The sequence below is a fragment of the Schistocerca americana genome, chromosome 2, assembly GCF_021461395.2.
Source record: "Schistocerca americana isolate TAMUIC-IGC-003095 chromosome 2, iqSchAmer2.1, whole genome shotgun sequence".
Classification (NCBI taxonomy): domain Eukaryota; kingdom Metazoa; phylum Arthropoda; class Insecta; order Orthoptera; family Acrididae; genus Schistocerca; species Schistocerca americana.
Window position 1 is genome coordinate 260,689,722 of NC_060120.1, and position 23,411 is coordinate 260,713,132.

At 44.5% G+C, this 23,411-nt stretch overlaps 1 protein-coding gene across 1 annotated transcript in view; it reads right to left on the reverse strand.

Moving 5' to 3' along the window:
• The window catches only part of LOC124593945 (fl(2)d-associated complex component), a 550,167-nt gene that overhangs the window by 93,607 nt on the left and 433,149 nt on the right, over positions 1–23,411 (reverse strand). Inside the window, exon 2 of the mRNA XM_047132294.1 lies at positions 19,402–19,464. Coding sequence (XP_046988250.1) covers positions 19,402–19,464 — 63 coding nt within the window. The remainder of the gene's footprint in view (positions 1–19,401; positions 19,465–23,411) is intronic.

The following is a 23,411-nucleotide window of genomic DNA, read 5'->3' on the forward strand; positions in this document are numbered from 1 at the left end:
AATTTTAGTTCAGTTATTAAAGATGATTTTTTTTCAATTGTAATAAAAATTCACAACATTTTTTTGCAATTTTTTATTTATATATTCAAAAACATACAGTTTTTTGGAAAAAGGCTGTGTTAAATTATGCAGAAGGTACTGTGTAACATTTACTGAAAGTTTGAAACAAATATGTTTGGAAGATCCTTAGAAAACATGTAATTAGTATGAGAAAATAAAAGTTTTGGGAATCGAGCGACAAAGATTGGATTAACCTTTTAGTGCATTCCAGGTCCATAGGATGGATTATCTTCATCCTCTGCAAACTCCTCCTCCAGCTTTCTCTTGTTCCTCCTCCTGTTTACTCTTGCTTGTATTTCTAGACTCTTTACAGCCCTGTCTGCAGCCCGAAGGCGTTCCTTGTCTAAAGCAAGCATCGCTCGTTGTTGTGTTCGTAGATTTTGCTACCATTTTCTTCAGTTGCAGTTACTGCAACACTGTTCCAAAAGGTGGTCATGTATGAACACTTATCACATTTCAGTTGTATTTCACTAGCAAGTCCTACGTGCTTTGTTATGGAGAGTTCCAGACCAACTTCACTACAATGAATACATCTTACACAGTTTGAAAAAATTCCTTTGAGAACCGACATATCGAATATTTCATTCACATCCGATTCGCCCATAAAACATTCATAGTTTTCACTCATTGAACCAAGCTTCTTCTGTGAAGTATTTTCTTTCCCACTTTGACTGCTATGGGCAGGTGTACTTGAGAGGTTAGGTTCACTCACTTGGTTGTCGTCTTTATTGTTTACAGTAATAACACATACCTTTGGCTTTCCAACATTTCTCCTTTTCTTAAAAGCCTTCAGAGGATTTCTAATAACTTTACTTTTACTCATTATTATACTTCAACAAAACAGAGACTCAAGAAACAGAATTAATTACGAATATTTTCGAGATAACGACATAGTAACTAAACATGAAACAATCGACAATCACACCAGCGATATATATTGAACCATCACAGGTTATCCACAACACATACTTTATCTCACATCACTAAAATGTACCTGATGAACACGGACGTAAATAATAACACCATTTGACAGCAGTTTAACAGCGCCACAGTGGGTCACGCCCATGTAGAACACATTTCAAAAAAAATTTAAAAATAGTTGTAGTCTTCGGAATTGAATAAATTATATATCTATTAAAAGGTAATAGTCTGCAGATTCAGAAAACTCAAAAAAGTAAAAATTGAACTTTTCATGATTTTGAACCTTTCCGGAGCCCCTTAAGTATTCCGTGATCCACAGTGTCAAGAGTGTGCCGAGAATACCAAATATCAGATATTACCTTTTACCCCGGACAACGCAGTGGCTGACGGCCTTCACTTAACGAACGAGAGCAGCGGATTTTGCGTAGAGTTGTCAGTGCTGACAGACAGGCGTGAAACAAGCGCAGAAATACACTCATGCTCATAAATTAGGGATAATGCTGATACATGGTGAAACAACGCTCTGGTGGGCGGTTTGCGGGTTTAAATCACCTAAGCGTATGACCATGCGGTGCATTTGACCAGTGGTCGTCGCACGGTGGCGCTGGAAGCAGTCCACATACGCAGAGGTGTGTTGTTGCATGTCAGAGTACGGTGCAGCGAGTAAGAGTGCAGACGTTTTCAGACGTGCTAATGGTGACTGTGTTGAAAATGAGTCAAAGAACACATATTGATGACGTTATGAGGGGTAGAATGCTAGGGCGACTGGAGGCTGGTCAAACACAGCAGGTCGTAGCACGGGTCCTCCGTGTGTCACAAAGTGTGATCTCAAGATTATGGCAACGATTCCAGCAGACAGGAAACGTGTCCAGGCGCTACAGTACGGGACGTCCACAGAAGGAGAAGACCGATATCTCACCATCAGTGCCCGCAGACGGCTACGGAGTACTGCAGGAAGCCTTGCTCGGGATCTTACCGCAGCCACTGGAACAGTTGTCTCCAGACACACAGTCTACAGACGACTGAACGGACATGGTTTATTCGCCCGGAGACCTGCAAGGTGCATTTCACAGACCCACGGTCACAAAAGAGCCCGTAAAGCCTGATGTCAAGAACAAAGTACATGGTCATTGAAACAGTGTTCCCAGGTAATGTTCACGGACGTGTCCAGGTATAGTCTGAGCAGTGATTCATGGGTGGCTATACCCCAGCAGCTGCTCCACCACCTGATCCAAAGTGTGCGGCCTGTGTACGTGTGCATGGTGATCATATCCCATATTGATGTCGGGATACATGCGCAGGAAACAGTGGAGTTTTGTAGCACATGTGTTTCGGGGCGGTTTTCCCAACTTATCACCAATACCGTGGACTTACAGATCTGTGTCGTGTGTGTTCCCTATGTGTCTATGCTATTAGCGCCAGTTTTGTGTAGTGACACGTGGTGCGGCACCACATTCTGCGAGTATCCTTAATTTATGAGCACGAGTGTAAATGTGGGGCGTACGACAAACGTATTCGTTAGGACAGTGTCAAGAAATATGGTGTTTATGGGCTACGGCAGCAGACGACCGACGCGAGTGCCTTTGCTAACACCACGACATCGCCTGCAGCGCCTCTCCAGAACTAGTGACTATATCGGTTGAACGCTAGACGACTGGAAAACCGTGATCTGGTGAGACGGGCCCCGATTTTAATTGGTAAAAGCTGGTGTGGCGCAGACACCGAGAAGCCAAGTACCCAAAGCGTCAACATGGCACTGTACAAGCTGGTGGTGGCTTCATAAGGGTGTGGACTGTGATGATAAAATCTTCTCGGGTTGACAGCCGAGTCAATGTGTTGTTCTCTGACAACTTTTCAGCAAATTTCTTACTTGCCATGTTCAGGCGAAGTGTCGGGTTCACTTCTCGTTCGGATCTTTATAGCCACTGGACCACGGGCCACGGCCTTGTCTGCATCCTCGGCGTCGGTCGGGCCAATCAGGCGCGAGCGGAATCGGCGCGGCGGCGCATGGTGGGGGAATGGGATGGGGTGGGGGGAGGAGCCGTCGGAACCGGGTCCTGGCGTCTCGCCCCGGTGCGGCCTGTTTATTCCATCTGCCGCCACCGACCTGCCTCCATCGGTGCGTTCTCGTCTTGATAATGTTGTGTTCCACGCGGTGCTGAGTTGGAAGCCACTATTCCGGTTGACCAGGTTATCACTGACCCGTATCTCCACCGCCTCTATAATAATAGAGCCCAAGAAACCTTTCGCTGTACACAGTCTCTTGGTTTCTCCAAACTGAATCGTGTGTTCACTGTGGCTGTGCTCCGCTACCGCGGACTTTTCCTTTTGTCCGAGGCGAACGCTTCTCACATATTCAGAGATTCTTAGAACAACTGAAATTGCTCACCGCCATCGAGCGAGGTGGCGCAGTGGTTAGCACATTGGACTCGCATTCGGAAGGACGACGGTTCAATCCCGCGTCCGGCCATCCTGATTTAGGTTTTCCGTGATTTCCCTAAATCGCTCCAGGCAAATACCGGGATGGTTCCTTTCAAAGGGCACGGCCGACTTTCTTCCCCATCCTTCCCTAATCCTATGAGACCAATATCCTCGCTGTTTGGCCTCTTCGTCCAAACATACAACCAAATTGCTCACCAGAGGCAAGACCACTGGATCTGACGAGGTACCATTTCGATTGTACACAGAGTATGCGAAAGTATTTGTTGCTCTTCCAGGAACAGTATACAGTAGGCGCCTAGAAGAGCGAAGCTTTGCTGGTTTTTGGTGGGAAGCGCAGGCTATTCCCGATATCAAGAAGGGTCGTCTAACAGAAGCTTTCAAGTAAGGTTGTCGAACAGACGGTCGGTTGAAGAATTTTAGAACACGTTTCATGCTCGCGTATTGTGATATTTCTACAGACTGAAAATCTCCTCTGCAGAAATGGATATTGGTTGCGAAAACAAATATCCTGTGGGGCCCAGCTCGCTCTTTTCTTCCATGAGACCGAGAAAGCAATAAATACAGGCGATCAGGTATGTGGTGCGTTCCTCGACTTTCGGAAGGTGTTCGACACAGTTCTACACAGTCGAAAAATATACAAAACAGGACCAGCTGTGTGACTGGGTCGAATACTTACTAACAAACAGAACACACAACGAATTCTTGAGACGCATGAAAAACTAGCTTTTCTTAAAACGGAGCACAGATATCCAGATTATACTCATTCAGTGTTAGATAATGAGAGCACTTAGTCACTTCGAACACTAACTCATTTGTAATAAGAGGTTTGAAGCTACACTCCTGGAAACTGAAATAAGAACACCGTGAATTCATTGTCCCAGGAAGGGGAAACTTTATTGACACATTCCTGTGGTCAGATACATCACATGATCACACTGACAGAACCACAGGCACATAGACACAGGCAACAGAGCATGCACAATGTCGGCACTAGTACAGTGTATATTCACCTTTCGCAGCAATGCAGGCTGCTATTCTCCCATGGAGACGATCGTAGAGATGCTGGATGTAGTCCTGTGGAACGGCTTGCCATGCCATTTCCACCTGGCGCCTCAGTTGGACCAGCGTTCGTGCTGGACGTGGAGACCGCGTGAGACGACGCTTCATCCAGTCCCAAACATGCTCAATGGGGGACAGATCCGGAGATCTTGCTGGCCAGGGTAGTTGACTTACACCTTCTAGAGTACGTCGGGTGGCACGGGATACATGCGGACGTGCATTGTCCTGTTGGAACAGCAAGTTCCCTTGCCGGTCTAGGAATGGTAGAACGATGGGTTCGATGACGGTTTGGATGTACCGTGCACTATTGCCTAGTACAGCGTGCGGGTCTCTCGCATCGTTCCCCCTACCCTCTGTCAAAGAATATGTGACTTCATCATCATCTTTAATACCCTAGTGGAATGAAAAAATTATATAGTATACTTTTCTCGTCTTAAAAAAAAAAGATCTATATCCCCCACCATGTTTACTTGAGTTACTTGATTCACCAAGAAAACTCCGCTACCCTTGTCATTCATAACATATGAGATATATTTATTTATTAATATCACATTTAAATGTCAAAAAATAGTCATCTACTTGCAACCATGTTTCGTGACACATGGAGCACTCTTGAGGTCGCCGTTACTGCATCTCGAGAGACAAGAGAATAAAGACAACCTCTGCGAGGAGCGACAAAGCGCAGTTAACCATATCTCGGCTCGTCAGTGAGTTTTATGATTGCTTGTTTATGAGCGTGCGCCATCACTGCATACTGTTATTGGCACATGGAGTATTGAGATGCGGCCGATCGCGAACACTCGGTCGGAGGGAGTATTCGAAAGAAAGCGAAGTAACGGACTGAATTCCACGGTCGGCTGCCGGAGGATTACTGAACAGTAATTCGAACTTGTGTTGTCACACCTCGTTCTCTTATTCATCAACGAAGTGCAAAGGTAGAGTTTCAATAAAATTCCTGAATACAGCTTGTAACGTAGCAAATTATTGCGAGTGTCATTTTGCTTTGAAAACGTAGTTTGCCGTGGAGCCTGGAGGAGAGCAGATTTTGGTTCCCATGCTCGCACAGCTGACGCTGGCTGCTGGGCCGGGCGAGCCGTGTGATTGCTTTTAAAACGCTGCGTGCAGCACACTCTTTATGAATCTGAAGAAATTCTTTTAAATGTAAATCGATCTCTTTCATACTTAGTAGAGCAAATAAAATGGATAACACAACCACTCTGTTAATATTACAAATCAGTAACTTCCATTCTTTTTGAGATATAAATTTTTACCTAGACATTGCTGGCATTGTGAAACTGAGTTAGGGGCTGTAATGTATTCATCTATAGTAGCAACTGAAATTACAACCAAGAAGACAGGTAAACATAATCTAACTTTATAGAATTTTCTTAAGTTTCATTACCATATATCTCTGGCTCAATTGCCGGCCGCGGTGGTCTAGCGGTTCTAGGCACTCAGTCCGGAACCGCGCGACTGCTACGGTCGCAGGTTCGAATCCTGCCTCGGGCATGGATGTGTGTAATGTCCTTAGGTTAGTTAGGTTTAAGTAGTTCTAAGTTCTAGGGGACTGATAACCACAGATGTTAAGTCCCATAGTGCTCAGAGGCATTTGAACCATTTTTTTCTGGCTCAATTAAAAGTTATTTTGTCGAAAAGTGAAATTCTGAGCCCGTGGCTGTGTACAAAATACGGGTTGAATTTTACCAGGTGCAGAAGTATGAAATCGGAATTTCCATATACACTCCTGGAAATGGAAAAAAGAACACATTGACATCGGTGTGTCAGACCCACCATACTTGCTCCGGACACTGCGAGAGGGCTGTACAAGCAATGATCACACGCACGGCACAGCGGACACACCAGGAACCGCGGTGTTGGCCGTCGAACGGCGCTAGCTGCGCAGCATTTGTGCACCGCCGCCGTCAGTGTCAGCCAGTTTGCCGTGGCATACGGAGCTCCATCGCAGTCTTTAACACTGGTAGCATGCCGCGACAGCGTGGACGTGAACCGTATGTGCAGTTGACGGACTTTGAGCGAGGGCGTATAGTGGGCATGCGGGAGGCCGGGTGGACGTACCGCTGAATTGCTCAACACGTGGGGCGTGAGGTCTCCACAGTACATCGATGTTGTCGCCAGTGGTCGGCGGAAGGTGCACGTGCCCGTCGACCTGGGACTGGACCGCAGCGACGCACGGATGCACGCCAAGACCGTAGGATCCTACGCAGTGCCGTAGGGGACCGCACCGCCACTTCCCAGCAAATTAGGGACACTGTTGCTCCTGGGGTATCGGCGAGGACCATTCGCAACCGTCTCCATGAAGCTGGGCTACGGTCCCGCACACCGTTAGGCAGTCTTCCGCTCACGCCCCAACATCGTGCAGCCCGCCTCCAGTGGTGTCGCGACAGGCGTGAATGGAGGGACGAATGGAGACGTGTCGTCTTCAGCGATGAGAGTCGCTTCTGCCTTGGTGTCAATGATGGTCGTATGCGTGTTTGGCGCCGTGCAGGTGAGCGCCACAATCAGGACTGCATACGACCGAGGCACACAGGGCCAACACCCGGCATCATGGTGTGGGGAGCGATCTCCTACACTGGCCGTACACACTGGTGATCGTCGAGTGGACACTGAATAGTGCACGGTACATCCAAACCGTCATCGAACCCATCGTTCTACCATTCCTAGACCGGCAAGGCATCTTGCTGTTCCAACAGGACAATGCACGTCCGCATGTATCCCGTGCCACCCAACGTGCTCTAGAAGGTGTAAGTCAACTACCCTGGCCAGCAAGATCTCCGGATCTGTCCCCCCATTGAGCATGTTTGGGACTGGATGAAGCGTCGTCTCACGCGGTCTGCACGTCCAGCACGAACGCTGGTCCAACTGAGGCGCCAGGTGGAAATGGCATGGCAAGCCGTTCCACAGGACTACATCCAGCATCTCTACGATCGTCTCCATGGGAGAATAGCAGCCTGCATTGCTGCGAAAGGTGGATATACACTGTACTAGTGCCGACATTGTGCATGCTCTGTTGCCTGTGTCTATGTGCCTGTGGTTCTGTCAGTGTGATCATGTGATGTATCTGACCCCAGGAATGTGTCAATAAAGTTTCCCCTTCCTGGGACAATGAATTCATGGTGTTCTTATTTCAATTTCCAGGAGTGTAGATGGTGCTAGACGTCAGTGTGGTGCCCGTGAGACCGAGTGCGCAGCTCCATCTGCTTCCTGTAACGGCTGACGGCGAATGTCGGCATACAATAACCCAAGTTCCACATATCGGTATGTTTCAAACTCGTTAACATGTCGAGTTTTGTGCCTACGAATTACGATTTGCGGATAGCATTGGTATTGTGCTATTATTTGAAGAAAACTGCTGCAGAATCTCATCGAGTACTTGTCGAAGCTTTCGGTGAACATGCTCTTGGGGAAACACAGTGCTTCGAGTGGTTCACAAAATTCGAAAATGGTTATTTTGACGTGAGAAACGACAAGCACGGGAAACCACTGAAAAAGTTCGAAGACGAGGAATTGCAGATCTTACTGGGTGAAAGTGATACTCAAACTCTACAGAAACTCGCGGGCACAGTTGAATGTGACGCAGCAAGCCGTTTCTCTAAAGCTATGGGAAAGGTGCAGAACGTGGGAAAATGGGCTTCACATGAACTGAATAAAAGTCAGCAAGCAAATCGAAAGACCTTTCGTGAAATGCTGTTCGCTAGATACAAAAGTAAATCGTTTCTCCATCGAATAGCGACAGATGGTGAAAAATGGATATAATATGAGAATTTCAAGCGTCGTAAATCATGGGTGAATGCGGGCAAATCGTCGACATTCACTGAAAGACCAAATCGTTTTGGACAGAAGACATTGCTCTGTGTTTGGTGGGATCAGAAGAGTGTCATCTGTTATGAACTGCAGAAACCTGGTGAAACCGTTAACACAGATCGCTGCAAACGACAAATGATCGATTTAAATCGAGCATTGCGTGAAAAACGACCGAAATATGGAAAAAGGCAACACAAAGTCATATTGCTCCATGATAACAGCCCATCACACACAGCAGAACGCGTCAGGAAAACGATCGAGGCGTTCAGTTGGGAAATACTAGGGCATGCGGCTTATTCTCCAGACCTGGCACCGTCCGATTAGCATCCATTTGTGTCATTGGGAGACGCTCTCGCAGCACAACGCTTCACTTCATATGAAAATATACGAAAATGGCTCGCTGACTATTTTGCTTCATAAGAACTGTTTTTTGACGTGGCATTCATAGCCTGCCGGAGAGGTGGGAGAAACGTATGAATACCAATGGAGATTTATTTTGAAAAAAAATATTGTTTATCATTTTAAGACAACGGACGTGTAATTTTTGCAACCAAATTCCAGTTTCATACTTCTACATCTGGTACAAAGAAGACAGCACCAACCAGTCACTTTTTACAATGCTATTTATTTATTTAAATAGTGCAGTTACCGGTTTCGAAACGAAAGGTTCATCTTCAGACGGCTAGTTCACGTTACAATATATTTTACATTAGCTTTTTCCAATTGATCAGATTTCCATGAGGTGGTAGTGTCGCTGAAAAAAAAAAAACAGCACCATTCCGTTCCAGTGCCGACTGCCTGTGATCACGCAGCAGCGAAAACTGTATGATGTACTTTTTTTAAGTATATTATGCACATAATCTGAAGTACCATTCACATACCAAGAAATTTCACCACATGGAAGTGTGTACGCAAAGATGGCAATATCGCAACCATAACCGTCGTTAAGTATAAATATACTTTAAAAAAGTTCATCATACAGTCTTCGCTGCTGCATCATCACAGGCAGTCAGCATTGGAACGGAATGGAGCGGTTTTTCCAACGACACCACCACCCGAAGGAAATTTCAGCATTTGGGAAAAAGCTAATGTAAAATGTATCGTTACTTGAACTAGCCGTCTGAAGATGAACATTTCGGTTCGAAACCGGTACAGCTGAATTTAAATAAATAAATAGCATTGTAAAAAGCGACTGGGTGCTGTTGTCTTCTCTGTAAGAGTTAACCTGTATCAATTAAAAGTACTTTGGAAAATTATTATTTCATGGGGTTTCGGTCGTGCGAGTGTTTTGGAGAGACTGAGGGAGTGTATGGAGGACATACGGAAAGTGAGAATGTGATATTTTATTGAAACTATGTAAATGTAAGTGTGAGAAAGTTGTTGTGTAATAGCGGAATTTGTTACGTATGTCCGAATGAGCTTGATTTTGTAAAAAGCAGCCAGAAGTGGCGTTGAGAATTAAATTTATTAGTGATTTATTTTGTGGGAAGGTATCGCATTCCGTTTTCATTAGATTGTATTTAGTTACGGAATTACGAAATTTCTAGTCTGAATTACTTGTTTTAATGTGATTGGCTGACATTAGAAATACCGCGAGTGTAGAAGTGCTCGAGATGATATACTAGCCAATAGGAACTCAGCATTTCCCGCGCGTTTGAGTAGGGCTTTGTGCCTGAGATCTATGAGTCGATATAGTCGCTCTGGAGCCGTCTTGTGGTAAAACGCGCTGATCAGATTTATACCAAAATGAAGAAATTCGCTCGTTTGATCGGTTCTCGTGTAGGTGACGAAAAACGATTACAATATTGAGTATTTTGTGGAAGTTTGAGTCTTGTGACTGGTTTATTTAAGGAGATATTCGCGTGCGAACATTTAAAGTAGCACATAAATTCTACGTGGCATATTTCGTGCAGATAACGAGATATTATGGCGAGCACTTTTTTACAAGAAGCCTACTGAACGACTGTATGTGTTAACTCACAAGAGGTCGTGCGCCAGTGACTGTTTAGGACTAAATATGTTCTGGCTGCTGCCGTGTGTGAACTTGTTACAGAGTCAGTCAGTAACATCGCATAATTGATATCGGGATATTAAACACGGAATTGAGAGCCATTTTCCTTGTTTTAAAGACAATAAACCAACTTAAAGGAAATTTTAAACTTTTTTTTTCACACGAGTCATGCGAGAATACCTACCACTCGATTGTTTAACTAACTTTCAGCTACTGCTCATTGACTGGAGTTATGTGGACTTTGCGTGGTAGGTATTTAGTAGATTTTCGACAAAGCTGCTTTTGTCGGCTAAACCAGTATCTGCCATCGCAGAGTGAAGGGGCAGAGAACCTGAAAACTATCCAGATAGGTGGACAGATTGTTTAATGGATAGTGAGAGAGCAACCCGCACCGCCGCAAGCGTGATGGAACAGCACGTGACAAAGGTGAACTAGAATTTTATACTGCACGACTACATTGGTGATGCGCCGGAAAATGTGTAGCGCACGCTAGTGTTTCCCTTACGAAGCGTGTCCACGCTGCTCTAATCCGCTGTGTTTTAATCACTTCATTGAAACTGCACATTTGGACTTCGGTGACGGTGGCTTAAATTGCGAGGTTCGTTCTCTCTGTTCACTTCTCTGATAATTAATCCTCTCCTTGTCGATGATGGATTGTTTCCTCACTTGTACTTTTTGATATTTCTTCATGATCGCTTGGCTGAAGTTCATTATGCACAATAGATTGAAATGACAGTCCAATCTTAGTGTACTACAGTGAAGCCTCAAGAAACTGGTTTAGGGACGGATATTCAAATACAGAGGTATGTAAACAGCCAGAACGCGGTGCAGTGGTCGACAGCTGACTGGAAACGTGTTGTTTGGTAGAACGAGTCTCGTTTAAAATTATATCGAGTGGATGGATGTGTACGGATATGTAGACACTCTCATAAATCCATGAACTGTTCAAGCTGGTGGAGGCTCTGTAATGGTGTTGGGCGTGTGCAGTTACAGTTATATGCGACCCCTGATGCGTCTAGATACGATCCTGACCGGTGATACGTACATAAGCATCCTGTCTGATCACCTGCATCCATTCATGTCCATTGTGCATTCTGACAGACTTGGACAGTTCCATCAGGACAATGCGACACCCCATACGACCATAGTTGCTACAGACTGGCTCTAGAAACACTCTTCTGAGTTTAAACACTTCCGCTGGCCAACAGACCCCCCCCCCCCCCACCCCCCAAACAAGAACATTATTGAGCATATCTGGGATGCCTAGCAACGTGCTGTTCAGAAGAGATCTCCACATCCTCGTACTCTTTGGGATTTATGGACAGCCCTGCAGGACTCATGGTGTCAGTTCCCTGCAGTTTCTTTGGCTCTTCAGTGTACTTCATTTCTTGTGTATGGGTGGGAACGATGCAGCTTTGCAGTCTTGCTTACATGGCTGCTAAAACGGAGCTATTTCATCAGCATTCTTTGAAACGAACCTAATTGGTATATGGTCTGGTCGAGAAGACTTGCCTTTATTAAATGACGTAAGTAGCTTCGCTGCACCGAGAACCTCCCAGATTAACTGTGACAGCTGTCATTGGTTTGAACTCTACAATATTTACTGCATCTTCCTGGTGGGGACAGACACAACGCCTTTTCCGTGGCCAAGGAAGTGCCTAGCGACAACGATCCCCAGAGCGCAACGTCTCCCAACGTGGCCGTCCACCAGCTGCTAAGGGGTCAACCACAAGCATCGCCCATCTCTGAAGCCATCGACTAACCGCCCTGAAACAGCGCCGATAGCGACGGCAGAAAGGTCAGCCTTCTGATACAAAGCCTCACGCTATGACCCCGTCCAAGCTTTTTGGCGTCACGATAGGAAATAAATGCACCGAGATAAACGCGCGAATAATGACGCAGGCACTTGGAAATAGAATTCCCCATCAGTGCGGGGCTACGGCGATGCAATCTGGCACGCTTTCCGTGAGCCCTCCCGCTCCTACCACGGGGCTGCAACTAACCTACACCAAATGAAAACAGCGGCGTACTGAGCTGTAACAACAGCGTCTGTACAGAGTTTCGTACCTGCCACGCCAATGCGGACCAGGGCTGGCACTGTAGCCTGCAATTAACCTGTCATCTCGCTCATCAGAAGTTCCATATGAGCTGAGAATGAGGGCAGCGCCCCGTCGAGATCAAAGTAATTAAAGACTGAACATTAGCTCAGATATGGAACCGTAAAGGAAAGAAACGATGTCGGGTACAGTAGACAGGCCAACATGGTTAAGATTGATGACAAAAATTATGGTGTGCTGCGCGGGATTAGCCGAGCGGTCTGGGGGACTGCAGTCATGGACTGGCGGCTGGTCCCGGCGGAGATTCGAGTCCTCCCTCGGGCATCAGTGTGTGTGTTTGTCTTTAGGAAGATTTAGGTTAAGTAGTGTGTAAACTTAGGGACTGATGACCTTAGCAGTTAGGTCCCATACGATTTCACACACATTTGAACATTCTTGAACAAAATTGTGGTGTGTTTCATTTTCCTTCTTCGTGCTGACCAGTCTTACGAGGAAGTATAACAACTAGAACGTACGTTCTACCACTCATCATTCATGAAACTGAAGTTCTATTAGAATACCGTGGAATTATTTAGTTACTGTAATTCAGTAATACCTTTCGACGAGGCATATCCACTGAAGAGCCAAAGAAACTGGTACACCTGCCTAATATTGTGTAGGGCCCCTGCGAGCACGTAGAAGTGCATAACACAACGTGGCATGGACTCGACTAATGTCTGAAGTAGTGCTGCAGGGAACTGACACCATGCGTCCTGTAGGGCTGTCCATAAATCGCAAAGAGTACGAGGGTGTGGAGACCTCTTTTGAACAGCACGTTTCAAGGCATCCCAGATATGCTCAAAAGTGTTCATGTCTCGGGAGTTTGCTGGCCAACGGAAGTGTATAAACTCAGAAGAGTGTTCCTCTAGTCACTCTGTAGCAATTCTGGACGTATGTGGTGTCGCATTGTCCTGCTGGAATTGCCCAAGTTCGTCGGAATGCACAATGAATATGAATGCAAGAAGGTGATTGAAGAGGATGCTTACGCACGAGTCACCTGTCAGAGGCGTATCTGAACATATCGCTGCAACTGCACCGCCCCCCCCCCCCCCACACGTACACACAATTACAGAGCCTCCACCAGCGTGAGGAGTCCCCTGCTGACATGTAGGGTCCATGGATTCATGAGGTTGTCTCCATACCCATTTACGTCCATCTGCTCGGTACAACTTGAGACTCGTCCGACCAGGCTACATGTTTCCAGTCAACAACAGGTCAATGCCAGTATTAACGGGCCCAAGCGAGGCGTAAAGCTTTTGTCGTGCAGTCATCAAGGGTACATGAATGGGCCTGCGGTTCCAAAAGCTCATATCGACGATGTTTCGGTGAATGGTTCACACGCTGACACTTGTTGATGACCCAGCATTGAAATCTGCAGCAGTTTGCGTAAGGATTACACTTCAGTCACGTTGAACGATTCTCTTGTCATCGTTGGTCCCGTTTCTGCAGGATTTTTTTCCGACCAGAGTGATGGAGATTTGATGTTTTACCGGATTCCTGATATGGTCGTACGGTAAAATCCCCACTTCACCGCTACCTCTGAGTAACTGTGCCCCATCAGTCGTGCACCGACTGTAACACCACGTTCAAAATCACTTAAATCTTAATAACCTGTCGGCAGTAACGGATCTAACAACTGCGCCAGACCCGTGTTATCTTATATAAGCACTGCCGACCGCAGCGCAGTATTCTGCCTGTTTACATATCTCTGTATTTGAATACGAATGCCTATACCAGTTTCTCTGGCAGTTCCGTGTGGAAGTAAAGATAAATTTCATTGATATCGATCTGTAGTAAGATTTTGGAACATATACCGTGTTCAAACATTGTGATATACCTCTAATATCTATTGACATCTATTCACAAGCAACCGGTGTGGATTCAGAAAATATTGTTCTTCTGAAACACCAGTATTTATTCGCACGAAGTAATAAGTGTTGTCGACAGGGTATTTCCAATTGCCCATATTTCCGTTTTTCCACAAGGCTTTTGACACCGTTTCGCACTAGTGCCTTCTGATTAAACTTTGTGCCGGTGAGGTTTCGTTTCAGCCGTGCGACTGGATTCGTGATTTCCTGTCATAAACGTCACAGTTCAGGACTCGAACCTCCGACGGGGGCAGCCGCGCGAACCGTGGCAAGGCCCCCATAGATCGTGCGGCTACTCCGCGCGGTGGTCATAGTAAAAGACGGAACGTTGTGTAGTGATACGGAAGGTATATTTGGCGTTCCCCAAGGAAGCATTACAAGTGTTCCACAGTTTTGAATCTGCATAAAAGATTTATGAGACAAACTGAGCAGCCATTTTATACTGCTTGCAGATGATATTCTCTTTTACCGTTTAGTAAAGTCAACAAAAGGTCAAAACGAAGTGAAAAATAATTTAGACAAGATATCTGCATGATACAAAAAGTAGCAGCCGACGTTGAACAGTGAAAAGTATGGTCTGGCTCTTGAGAACTAAGAAATTCTGCTACATTTTGTTAAACGACTTGAACATTATGGAAAAACTTAGAGGCTATCGATTAAAAACAAATTTAAACGTTATCAGTTCATCTAAATGTCTGTGTATTTGAAGGGCAAACAAACTTTAACCCTCACATAAATATGTTTAGGAAAACGAAATCCACAGAAATGAGGAACTTTTTTGTACTATTACGGTACAGGGGAGGGAGTGTAGCATATACGAAAGGGCGCTTATCCATGTAGTGAGATATTTCCACGAATTATTTAGGCGTTAGTTTTATCCTACGTGTTGCTCGACAGTAATGGTAACGCTATAGTCTGAAAGTAGTTCTTTGAGCCCTCTGCCAAAAACTTAAAAGTGAACTGCTGAGTAATCTTGCAAACGTAGACGTAAATGTAATCAGGTAATTTTCCACTCATGTAAGACCCAAGTTCATTTAGTTTTGGATCTCTGCAGAAAAGCAATCAACTACGTGTTTGCTGTGGTGTCTACTCACCAGTTTCAAGCTACATCTTTACTCTGCTAATTTCTGTATATAGAGGTTCCTTTTTAATGTATCATGGCTTTGTTAAGCTTTAGATTTTACTCAGTCATGGAGGTACTAAACGGCACTATTTTATACAGGGTTAAGAACTTCGAAGGGTAATAGAGGGGTCAACGCTGTCCTCTACGCCACTCTTTGGCTGCATACAATGTTGTTGCGACAAGCGTGGATGCGTTCGACTCCTTCCAACTTCTTGAATACCGCCAAGTTCCGCTTGCTGACCAGCAGCCGAAGAAATGGCATGGGTTCCCGACATCAGCTTGTTCCTCAAGATACGCTCTACTGCTTCCCTCCCCCCCCCCCCCCCCCCCCCGACTACCCGAAGTTTTTCGGTAGCGCTTCGTTGCGCCCCGTATGTCTTTGCATGACATATTGCTTGTTTGACTTAATCAATGAAGTCCCTGCGATGGCACTAAAATTTTTCCTTGGTTACTTTGTAGGTGGTGTCTGGGAGAAAACGTTTGAAATAATGTGTAAAGTCTGTTGGAAGCTGCTAAGTTCTCTCCTTGTCGAATACTGAATAAATAGAATCTGGATATATTGTACGCCGTGACGTAACACTGTTTCTTACTTTGGTACTCGACTTATTGTGTTAAACTTGTAACGTAAGACTAAACTTTTCAATGAGTAATTAATGGAAAAATTTTAAATTTTTAAGTTTGGCCAATAATTATGCAGAAAACCAAATTTTTGTCGCCCCGGGAAGCGGCTAAATACGCAGCCTGCAACTGAATTGTGTGACCTTTTTAGCGTCTAGTGATACAGATTGTAACTGTGTTTTATCGGAAGCTTACAAACTTTTCTTGTAAAATTTGCGAGTTCAGATGATGTAACATTTCTGTTACTCTATCTAGACGGTCAAAATCTATTTAAACGTTCCAATCACTAAAAAATGTGTGGTGTGGGGTACCTCAAGCACCTCCGTAAAGTTCGAGAAACCGGCTACTGTTCTCATTGTCCTTTGTGAAGGTGCAATAGAAATACCCTGGGGTCGATCTCTGACATGAAAAGAACGAAAAAACTCCATATATACGTAGAATTAGCAGGCTCTTGTATTGTAGTGTGGCATTTGATGTTAAGTTAGTGTTTGAATGTTTTTTTTAAAAGGAACACTTAGATGGCATACGTCTTACATTTTTGTAACAATTAGCCTCTAGTTTTATATATCCATGGTCTCACTATGTCAGTTGTCAACAAAATAATGTTTTCATAAATTACTTGTGGTGAATGCCAGATTTGTTCCATTGTAAAGGACAGACAAATACGATTACTCTTGGTTTGTATGTTTATTTTGAGCTTCTACCCCACCTCATATTATGATCTACCCGTCGGTTGGGTGTCAAATCTTGGTGTTGCTTCCCTTTTTATTGCCACTACTGAACTCAGCTCATTCCTCCTGTTTCCTGCAGATATTACTGGACAGTTTTTCATAACAGTCCTCAAACACATGTAAATTCATATGAATTCAGATTAGATATCCACCCGCAACTTGAATAATTAAGTGCAATCAGACTCTAAATGTACAAGTGATTTTCAGCTTCTGTAAAACAGAATTGCGAGCTGTTTGGAAATAAGAGAATGTTTTGGAGGCACACTGGCTGACACTGGGATAGAGCCATACGCTGGATTAGTCAGGAACCTTATTGAACTCTTCTTAGAAGGCTGGAGTGGGGAGGCATCTAGCTCCGACTCGAAACACGTCTGCTATCTCTGCGCATCTCCTCACCACTGCTCAAACTTTTACCGCGTGCACCTAGCTCTGTTAGCTGTCAAAGATCTTACTACTCGAAGATGTACTACTCGTCCAACCTTGCGGTTGGGAACTATCGACATTTTTCACTGGCTCTATCCTGATCGAATCTCAGCACATACCTTTCAATACCAAGATACTATAAAGCTCTCAAGTGCAACATAATTATCAAATAGTTGCTGTGTTACCATGGTGAATGGAACAGTGACGCTTGGCGCTTGTTTGGTATGTCGTCAGAACTGGTATTGGCCGTCTTATAAGAGCTGACTGCAGAGCATCTATGACTAAAGTCTCATGTCACGTCGACATCTGGGACGTTAGGGAAGGAGCAGAAACACGAACTGGGGAAAATGGTTGTGCGCTTCGCGAAGGAACTTTCCAATTGTACCTCTCAAAAATGTAGGAGAACCAAGTAAAAACCTAGATCTGAATGGCTGGTCGGCGATTTGAACCGACTTCCTCCAGAATGCGAGTCCATTGTGCTAACCACTTCGCAGGCTCATTCGGGAAGAGCGCACTGTGGGAAAGACGAGGGATCACCAAGCGGCTACATCGTGGGTGCTGACGTATGGGATGCTTCATGTCTGAGGTCGTGCGGGCAATGGGCTTTGCACCGGGCACTTGTCACGAGACTGTCCACGCAAACCCAGTGCCAAGCAAAGCCGCCGTTTTCAGCATACAGTGCTGTGGGCAGATTATAAGCCTCTCGTAGAATTGTTGCTATTCAATTAGTGAAACAGCAATAGTGAACCACTGGTCGTGAGAATGATGGTGATGTATGTGTTTGTACAGTCTATGGTGATGATTTTGGCGAGAGCTTCTGGTAATTGTAGGTTAGTGACTTCAGTGAAGATACTATTGAAACGCCGGCCGCGGTGGTCTCGCGGTTCTAGGCGCCCAGTCCGGAACCGTGCGACTGCTACGGTCGCAGGTTCGAATCCTGCCTCGGGCATGGATGTGTGTGATGTTTAAGTAGTTCTAAGTTCTAGGGGACTGATGACCACATCAGTTGAGTCCCATAGTGCTCAGAGCCATTTGAACCATACTATTGAAACGGATGTTGGATTTAGGACGTGTATTGCGGAAGCATGCACCAGGAAATAGGGCATGTACGTCAAGAGATGAATTGGATTTCAGTTATGCTGGAAGAATTTTGATTGAAATCTTCAGATGTGTTGGGGAATGTGGTGTAGGTACAGTTAGTAAAATGGTTCAAATGGCTCTGAGCACTATGGGACTTAACATCTGTGGTCATCAGTCCCCTAGAACTTAGAACTAATTAAACTTAACTAACCTAAGGACATCACACACATCCATGCCCGAGGCAGGATTCGAACCTGCGACCGTAGCGGCCACGCGGTTCCAGACTGAAGCGCCTTTAACCGCACGGCCACATCGGCCGGCTACAGTTAGTAGGAGGTTAGGTGTCAGTGAATATTTTGTGGTTAGGAGAAATCAAAATTGAGTTGAGAAAGGATGTAGACAGTTTGTAGATGTGGAGAAGGTGAGATTAAGTACTGTAAGTACTCCAACAGCCCAGGGCTTAAAAGAATTTTGTACACCATGGTGTTAGTGTTGGTGTTGGGATTCAAGATATTGCGATATATAGGAAGGAAAAGGAGGTGCGATGTGCGAGGAGTGGGAATTTTATTAGCTGGTGCAGAATCCGAGTGAAAGAAGACAAAAACTTTCTAAATCGGAGATCGCATAAATTTATTTTCTTGCGAACAAAGGGTTTCGACAGACTTTGTTGCCACCTTCAGGTCACAAAAAATTTTTGAAGACCTGAAAATGACAGGAAAGTCGTCGAAACAGGTTGTTTGTAAAGAAAGAAATATTTGCGCGATCTTAGCTTTAGAAAGTTTTTGCCAAGTAAAAGAGATTGCTCCTTCTAATTTATATGCACGAGAATAGTCAATAAAAGAAGATATCAAGAGACGGAAACCGGTTTTGGAGCATAAAATTTGACGATCTGAAGGCTTCGATAAAATTTAGAAGGTCGCGAAAGTCACTGACATTTCGAAATTAGCAACTGAACTGACGTGGCTCAACAAAAGAAGATTTTTGTCTGTATGGTCCACCAAGAAAAAGTACGGGTTGAGGTAGATAGTACACACGACGTATCGAATATGACACTTCTAAAGCAGTATGAAGCACTAATGCGAAGCATTCGATTACGGGTCTTGTTGGCAGTGCTGGAGCGAAGAGTACAGGAGAGACCAGGACTCACCTCATCCTCCTGCGACGTGGCCATTTCCGGCTCGTTCTCCTCCAGCTTGGTCAGCAGCTTGTCCTGGAACACAAGAGGGCGCTTGTTAAGTCACGGATTGTCTAGAGACGCTGGTTCTGCGTTCTGGTATTTTGCAGTTTGACATTACCAAGGATAGGTACAGTGCACGCCACATCAGGAGCGTACCTGGGAGGCAGAGAGGCAAATAGAGAAAGCGACAGGTATTGGTGGAGGAAGGGACGCGCCGTACAGACACACTTAACGTTAGACAAGACTAACAAAGTGCTATTACAGTCAACAATGAATGAAATTGTGCGACTACTGCACCGTATGGAGGAAAACGATTGTCGCTCTTCAGTTTTAATCACAGTACGGCATCTGGAAGAAGAAGGGACCTCACTGGCTGCCGACGATTCTTGGAGGTACATGTGCGGAATATTTAAATACTGGTCCGCCTCCCAGTATGGCAGCAATCCGAATGTTGTTCATGCGATCGCTAGAAGCTTATTTTATCTGTAGCAGAAGTGCTCTATTGCCTGTCTAAGTCATCATTCAGATTGGATGCTGAAGTATTTGCCTGTAAGCTTTTGAAATTAATTATAAATAAAAGTAATTTATTGTTATTTGAAGCATAATAAATGTAACGAGCCCCAAGTATCGCTGAAAATAGTGATCAACCTCAGCATACCGCACTGCGCATGACGAGCTTCGGTTTCACAAAGCAACCAGAAGATGAGGTTCACGTAGTAAACTCCCGAGTTGAAACGGGGAGCATGTTGATGTGGCTGCTGTATCCAAGGGGCACTGAGGCTTCACGCGGTGCAGTAGAGGCAGGGGGGTTGCCTGCAGAGCAGGCGCACGCAGTGGGACGGCGTACAAAGGGCCCAGTCGACAGGCAGAGTACGCAGTCTTTGCCGTACTGTTTTGTTTGGCCTATCACGTGGAAGGATTATAGAGGAACTCAGGATCCTTCCACCGCTGGGTATTTAGGGGTTGCACGGTGTGATGCTCATAGAGTGAAGTACAAAGTCAACTGGAGTTCAACTGGAGAGTCACTGGGTCCATTTCCTGGCCCGGCGACCTGTCAGCTAGTATGGGGGTGGCTCTCGCCCACGACTTTCATCGCTCAGGGAATGGACTATGGAAGAGTAAATTCACCTAATTAACACTTCAATACAAAGTGATTAATGGTCATGTCAGCGTTCTTCAGATGAGTGTTAAGTCCTGTATGTATTTTATTCATTAATAAAAGTTATGAACATTTACTCAGAAGTCACATAATATTTTACGTATAGCCATTACAGGCAATGTCAGCAATTGAGGTGGCATAATAGTTAATGCATTGGACTCGCAATTGGGAAGACAACGGTTCGAATCCCCGTTCAGGCATCCAGGTTTATGTTTCCCGTGATTTCCTTAAACGGGGATCGGTCCCCTGGAAAGGGCACGACTGATTTTCTTCACCATCATTTCGCAATCCGTTATTTTCTGTCTATTACTACCTTGTTGTCCATGAGGAGTTAAACTCTAATCTTTCTTCCTTTTTCCTTACAGCAATGCCGAAAAAGTTCTATGCTGCTTTACAGTTTTTCCTTAAATTTGTCACATTATGTAAATGACATAGAGATTGGAATGTGGAAAGAAGTCAAACAAATATATTTAATTTAAATGCAGTGCGATGGAATAACTGTCCACTGCTTGTGATCTAACGATTAGCGTCACTGCCATCATGCGGTCACGGGTTCGATTCTCAGATGGATTGGAGATCTTCTCCGCTCGGAAACGGTGTCTTCATGTTGTCCTAATCATGACAAAGACAATGAAGTCGTTGAACCGATGTCACCATACAGGCGAATAACCCCTGACATGATGTTCCAGGAGGAATTGTCGATATTCGGGGATATGACAGGATCGATCATTGGAAGCAGAAGAGTCTAGTAAATATCGGCTGTAAAATGCTTAACTTAACAGCTATGAGCAATTGTTCATCTTCGCCACTGTGAATCCATCGCTTCTACTGAACAAGTGTTCATAGCTCGTAATGTATGTATTTTAGAGACCATATTTACTAGCCAAATGTTTCTTCTTTTTGTTCATACCGCCTCCTCCCATAACACAGAAAGCAAAAAGCTTGCAGTATAAGAGATTTGTTTCACAGTGTCGAAGGTGCAGAAGCACTCATACCACTTCAGGTACGCCCATGTTTACTAGACATTTTTGCTTTGAATGAATATTCCTGAATGTTGACCATCCTTCCTGTGACACCCTATGTTATGCTGGTAATTCTCTTTACAAATTAATCCACAGCATTAAATTTAAAAGTTTCCAGGGAAGTACCCTTCAGTGGAGTGGAAGAAGTTCCCCAAACAAAAAGCTGCTTGCTTCAATTCTTAACTCCACCACATAAACTACGTGACATTTAATATGGTCAAGTAGGTTACTGAATACATGTGTACCAATCAATTCGACTCCTTTCTGTAGTAATGTTAACCACCTGGAGTCTTTGTAGCAGTCGTTTCTGGTGCTAGTGCTACATCTACGAAGTTGACAAATTTTTGACAAAAATAATATATATATTTCAAAATGAACATACCGTATTAAGGCGTTGAAGCATTTATTACGTTCAACTTACAATTGTAAATCATACACTAAATGAAAGAGCAACTCAAGCAGTTTTTTGGTATACTTGTGCGCAATGGGAAGAGTGACTGGAAAACGTGTTGAACGAATGCTAGTCTTTCACGCTTAGCTCCAAGAAATATCCCCGCGGAAAGTTTATGGGCCTTTCTTTTTCGGTGAATCAACTGTAACTGATGTTTCTTATCTTGATGTGCTACAGCTATGGCCCATGCCTCAATGGGAAGAAGCTGAACAACGCATCTTTGTTTGGGAGCAAGATTGTGCGCCGCCCCACTAGCAAACTCAGTACGCGACTGGTTAAACGACGTTGTATCCGACCGGTGGATTGGGCGCAAGGGGCCGGTTGACACAGCATTTTATGCATGACCTCCACGTTCGCACACGATCTGACGCGATCATGGGTGTAAGCCTCCGATACCAGCTTACCCATCCGACTTTAGAAACAGTGTTATTGCAGCAGTTACTCCTGACACGTTGATCAAGGTTTCGGAACAAATCGCCTACCGACTCGATGTGTGATCAGTGTTCACACCGAATAATTGTAAGAAAAACTATTTGTGTTTCTCTTTCATTTAGTGTATTATTTATAATTTTAAGGTGAGTGTAATATGTGCTACAAAGCCTTAAAACCCGTGTATTCATTTTGAAACACCCTGGTTATATATATTAGTCGTACAACACGCTTCTGTAGTCTGGAAATACTGTTCCTTCAAGTTTAGGTATCCTAAAAAGGATTCCGTAAATTAACGATGAATCTAAATCTCCCGAATAAACTAGTTAATTCATATTTAAATAGTCTCTAGCCATAATCAGGCGTACCACAAATGTAGTTAAACCAAGGCGCTTCATTAATTCTTAGCGGTGCGTTTTTGATCAAGCTTGTGCCCTATCTGGAATCTCAAAGACTTGATACTTCCTGCTTCGTATTTTCATTGTTTGAGAAAACTATTTATGTAGTACCATTTTTCCATGCTGCCTTCTGTAGAACAACGAGGCTGTTTTTCAGTTAAGGATTGTTGGTGGAGAACTCAACCCGCCTCAAATATTTTCAGAGAAAGCTTTGCTTCTGGGCATCATGCCGATCTTCGGATAGGTACAACTGTTTAATTGCAGTAATATACTCATCAACAGCCGGTACAACCCTTAGGCACCACATACGAATGAGTTCTTGATGAAACTATATATGTTGTGTGGATGATTTGAATAATACAGAAAAATATGTGTATATAATTTATGAAATATAAAGTGAATGATTCTGCGTGAAAAAAGGAGTCAAGCACCCAGAAGGCACGGTCGGATGTAAATGTAACTTTGTGAACGTACGCACCATCGCCGAGTGTGTAAATGATTCAAGTTGCAATTTTTGTGAC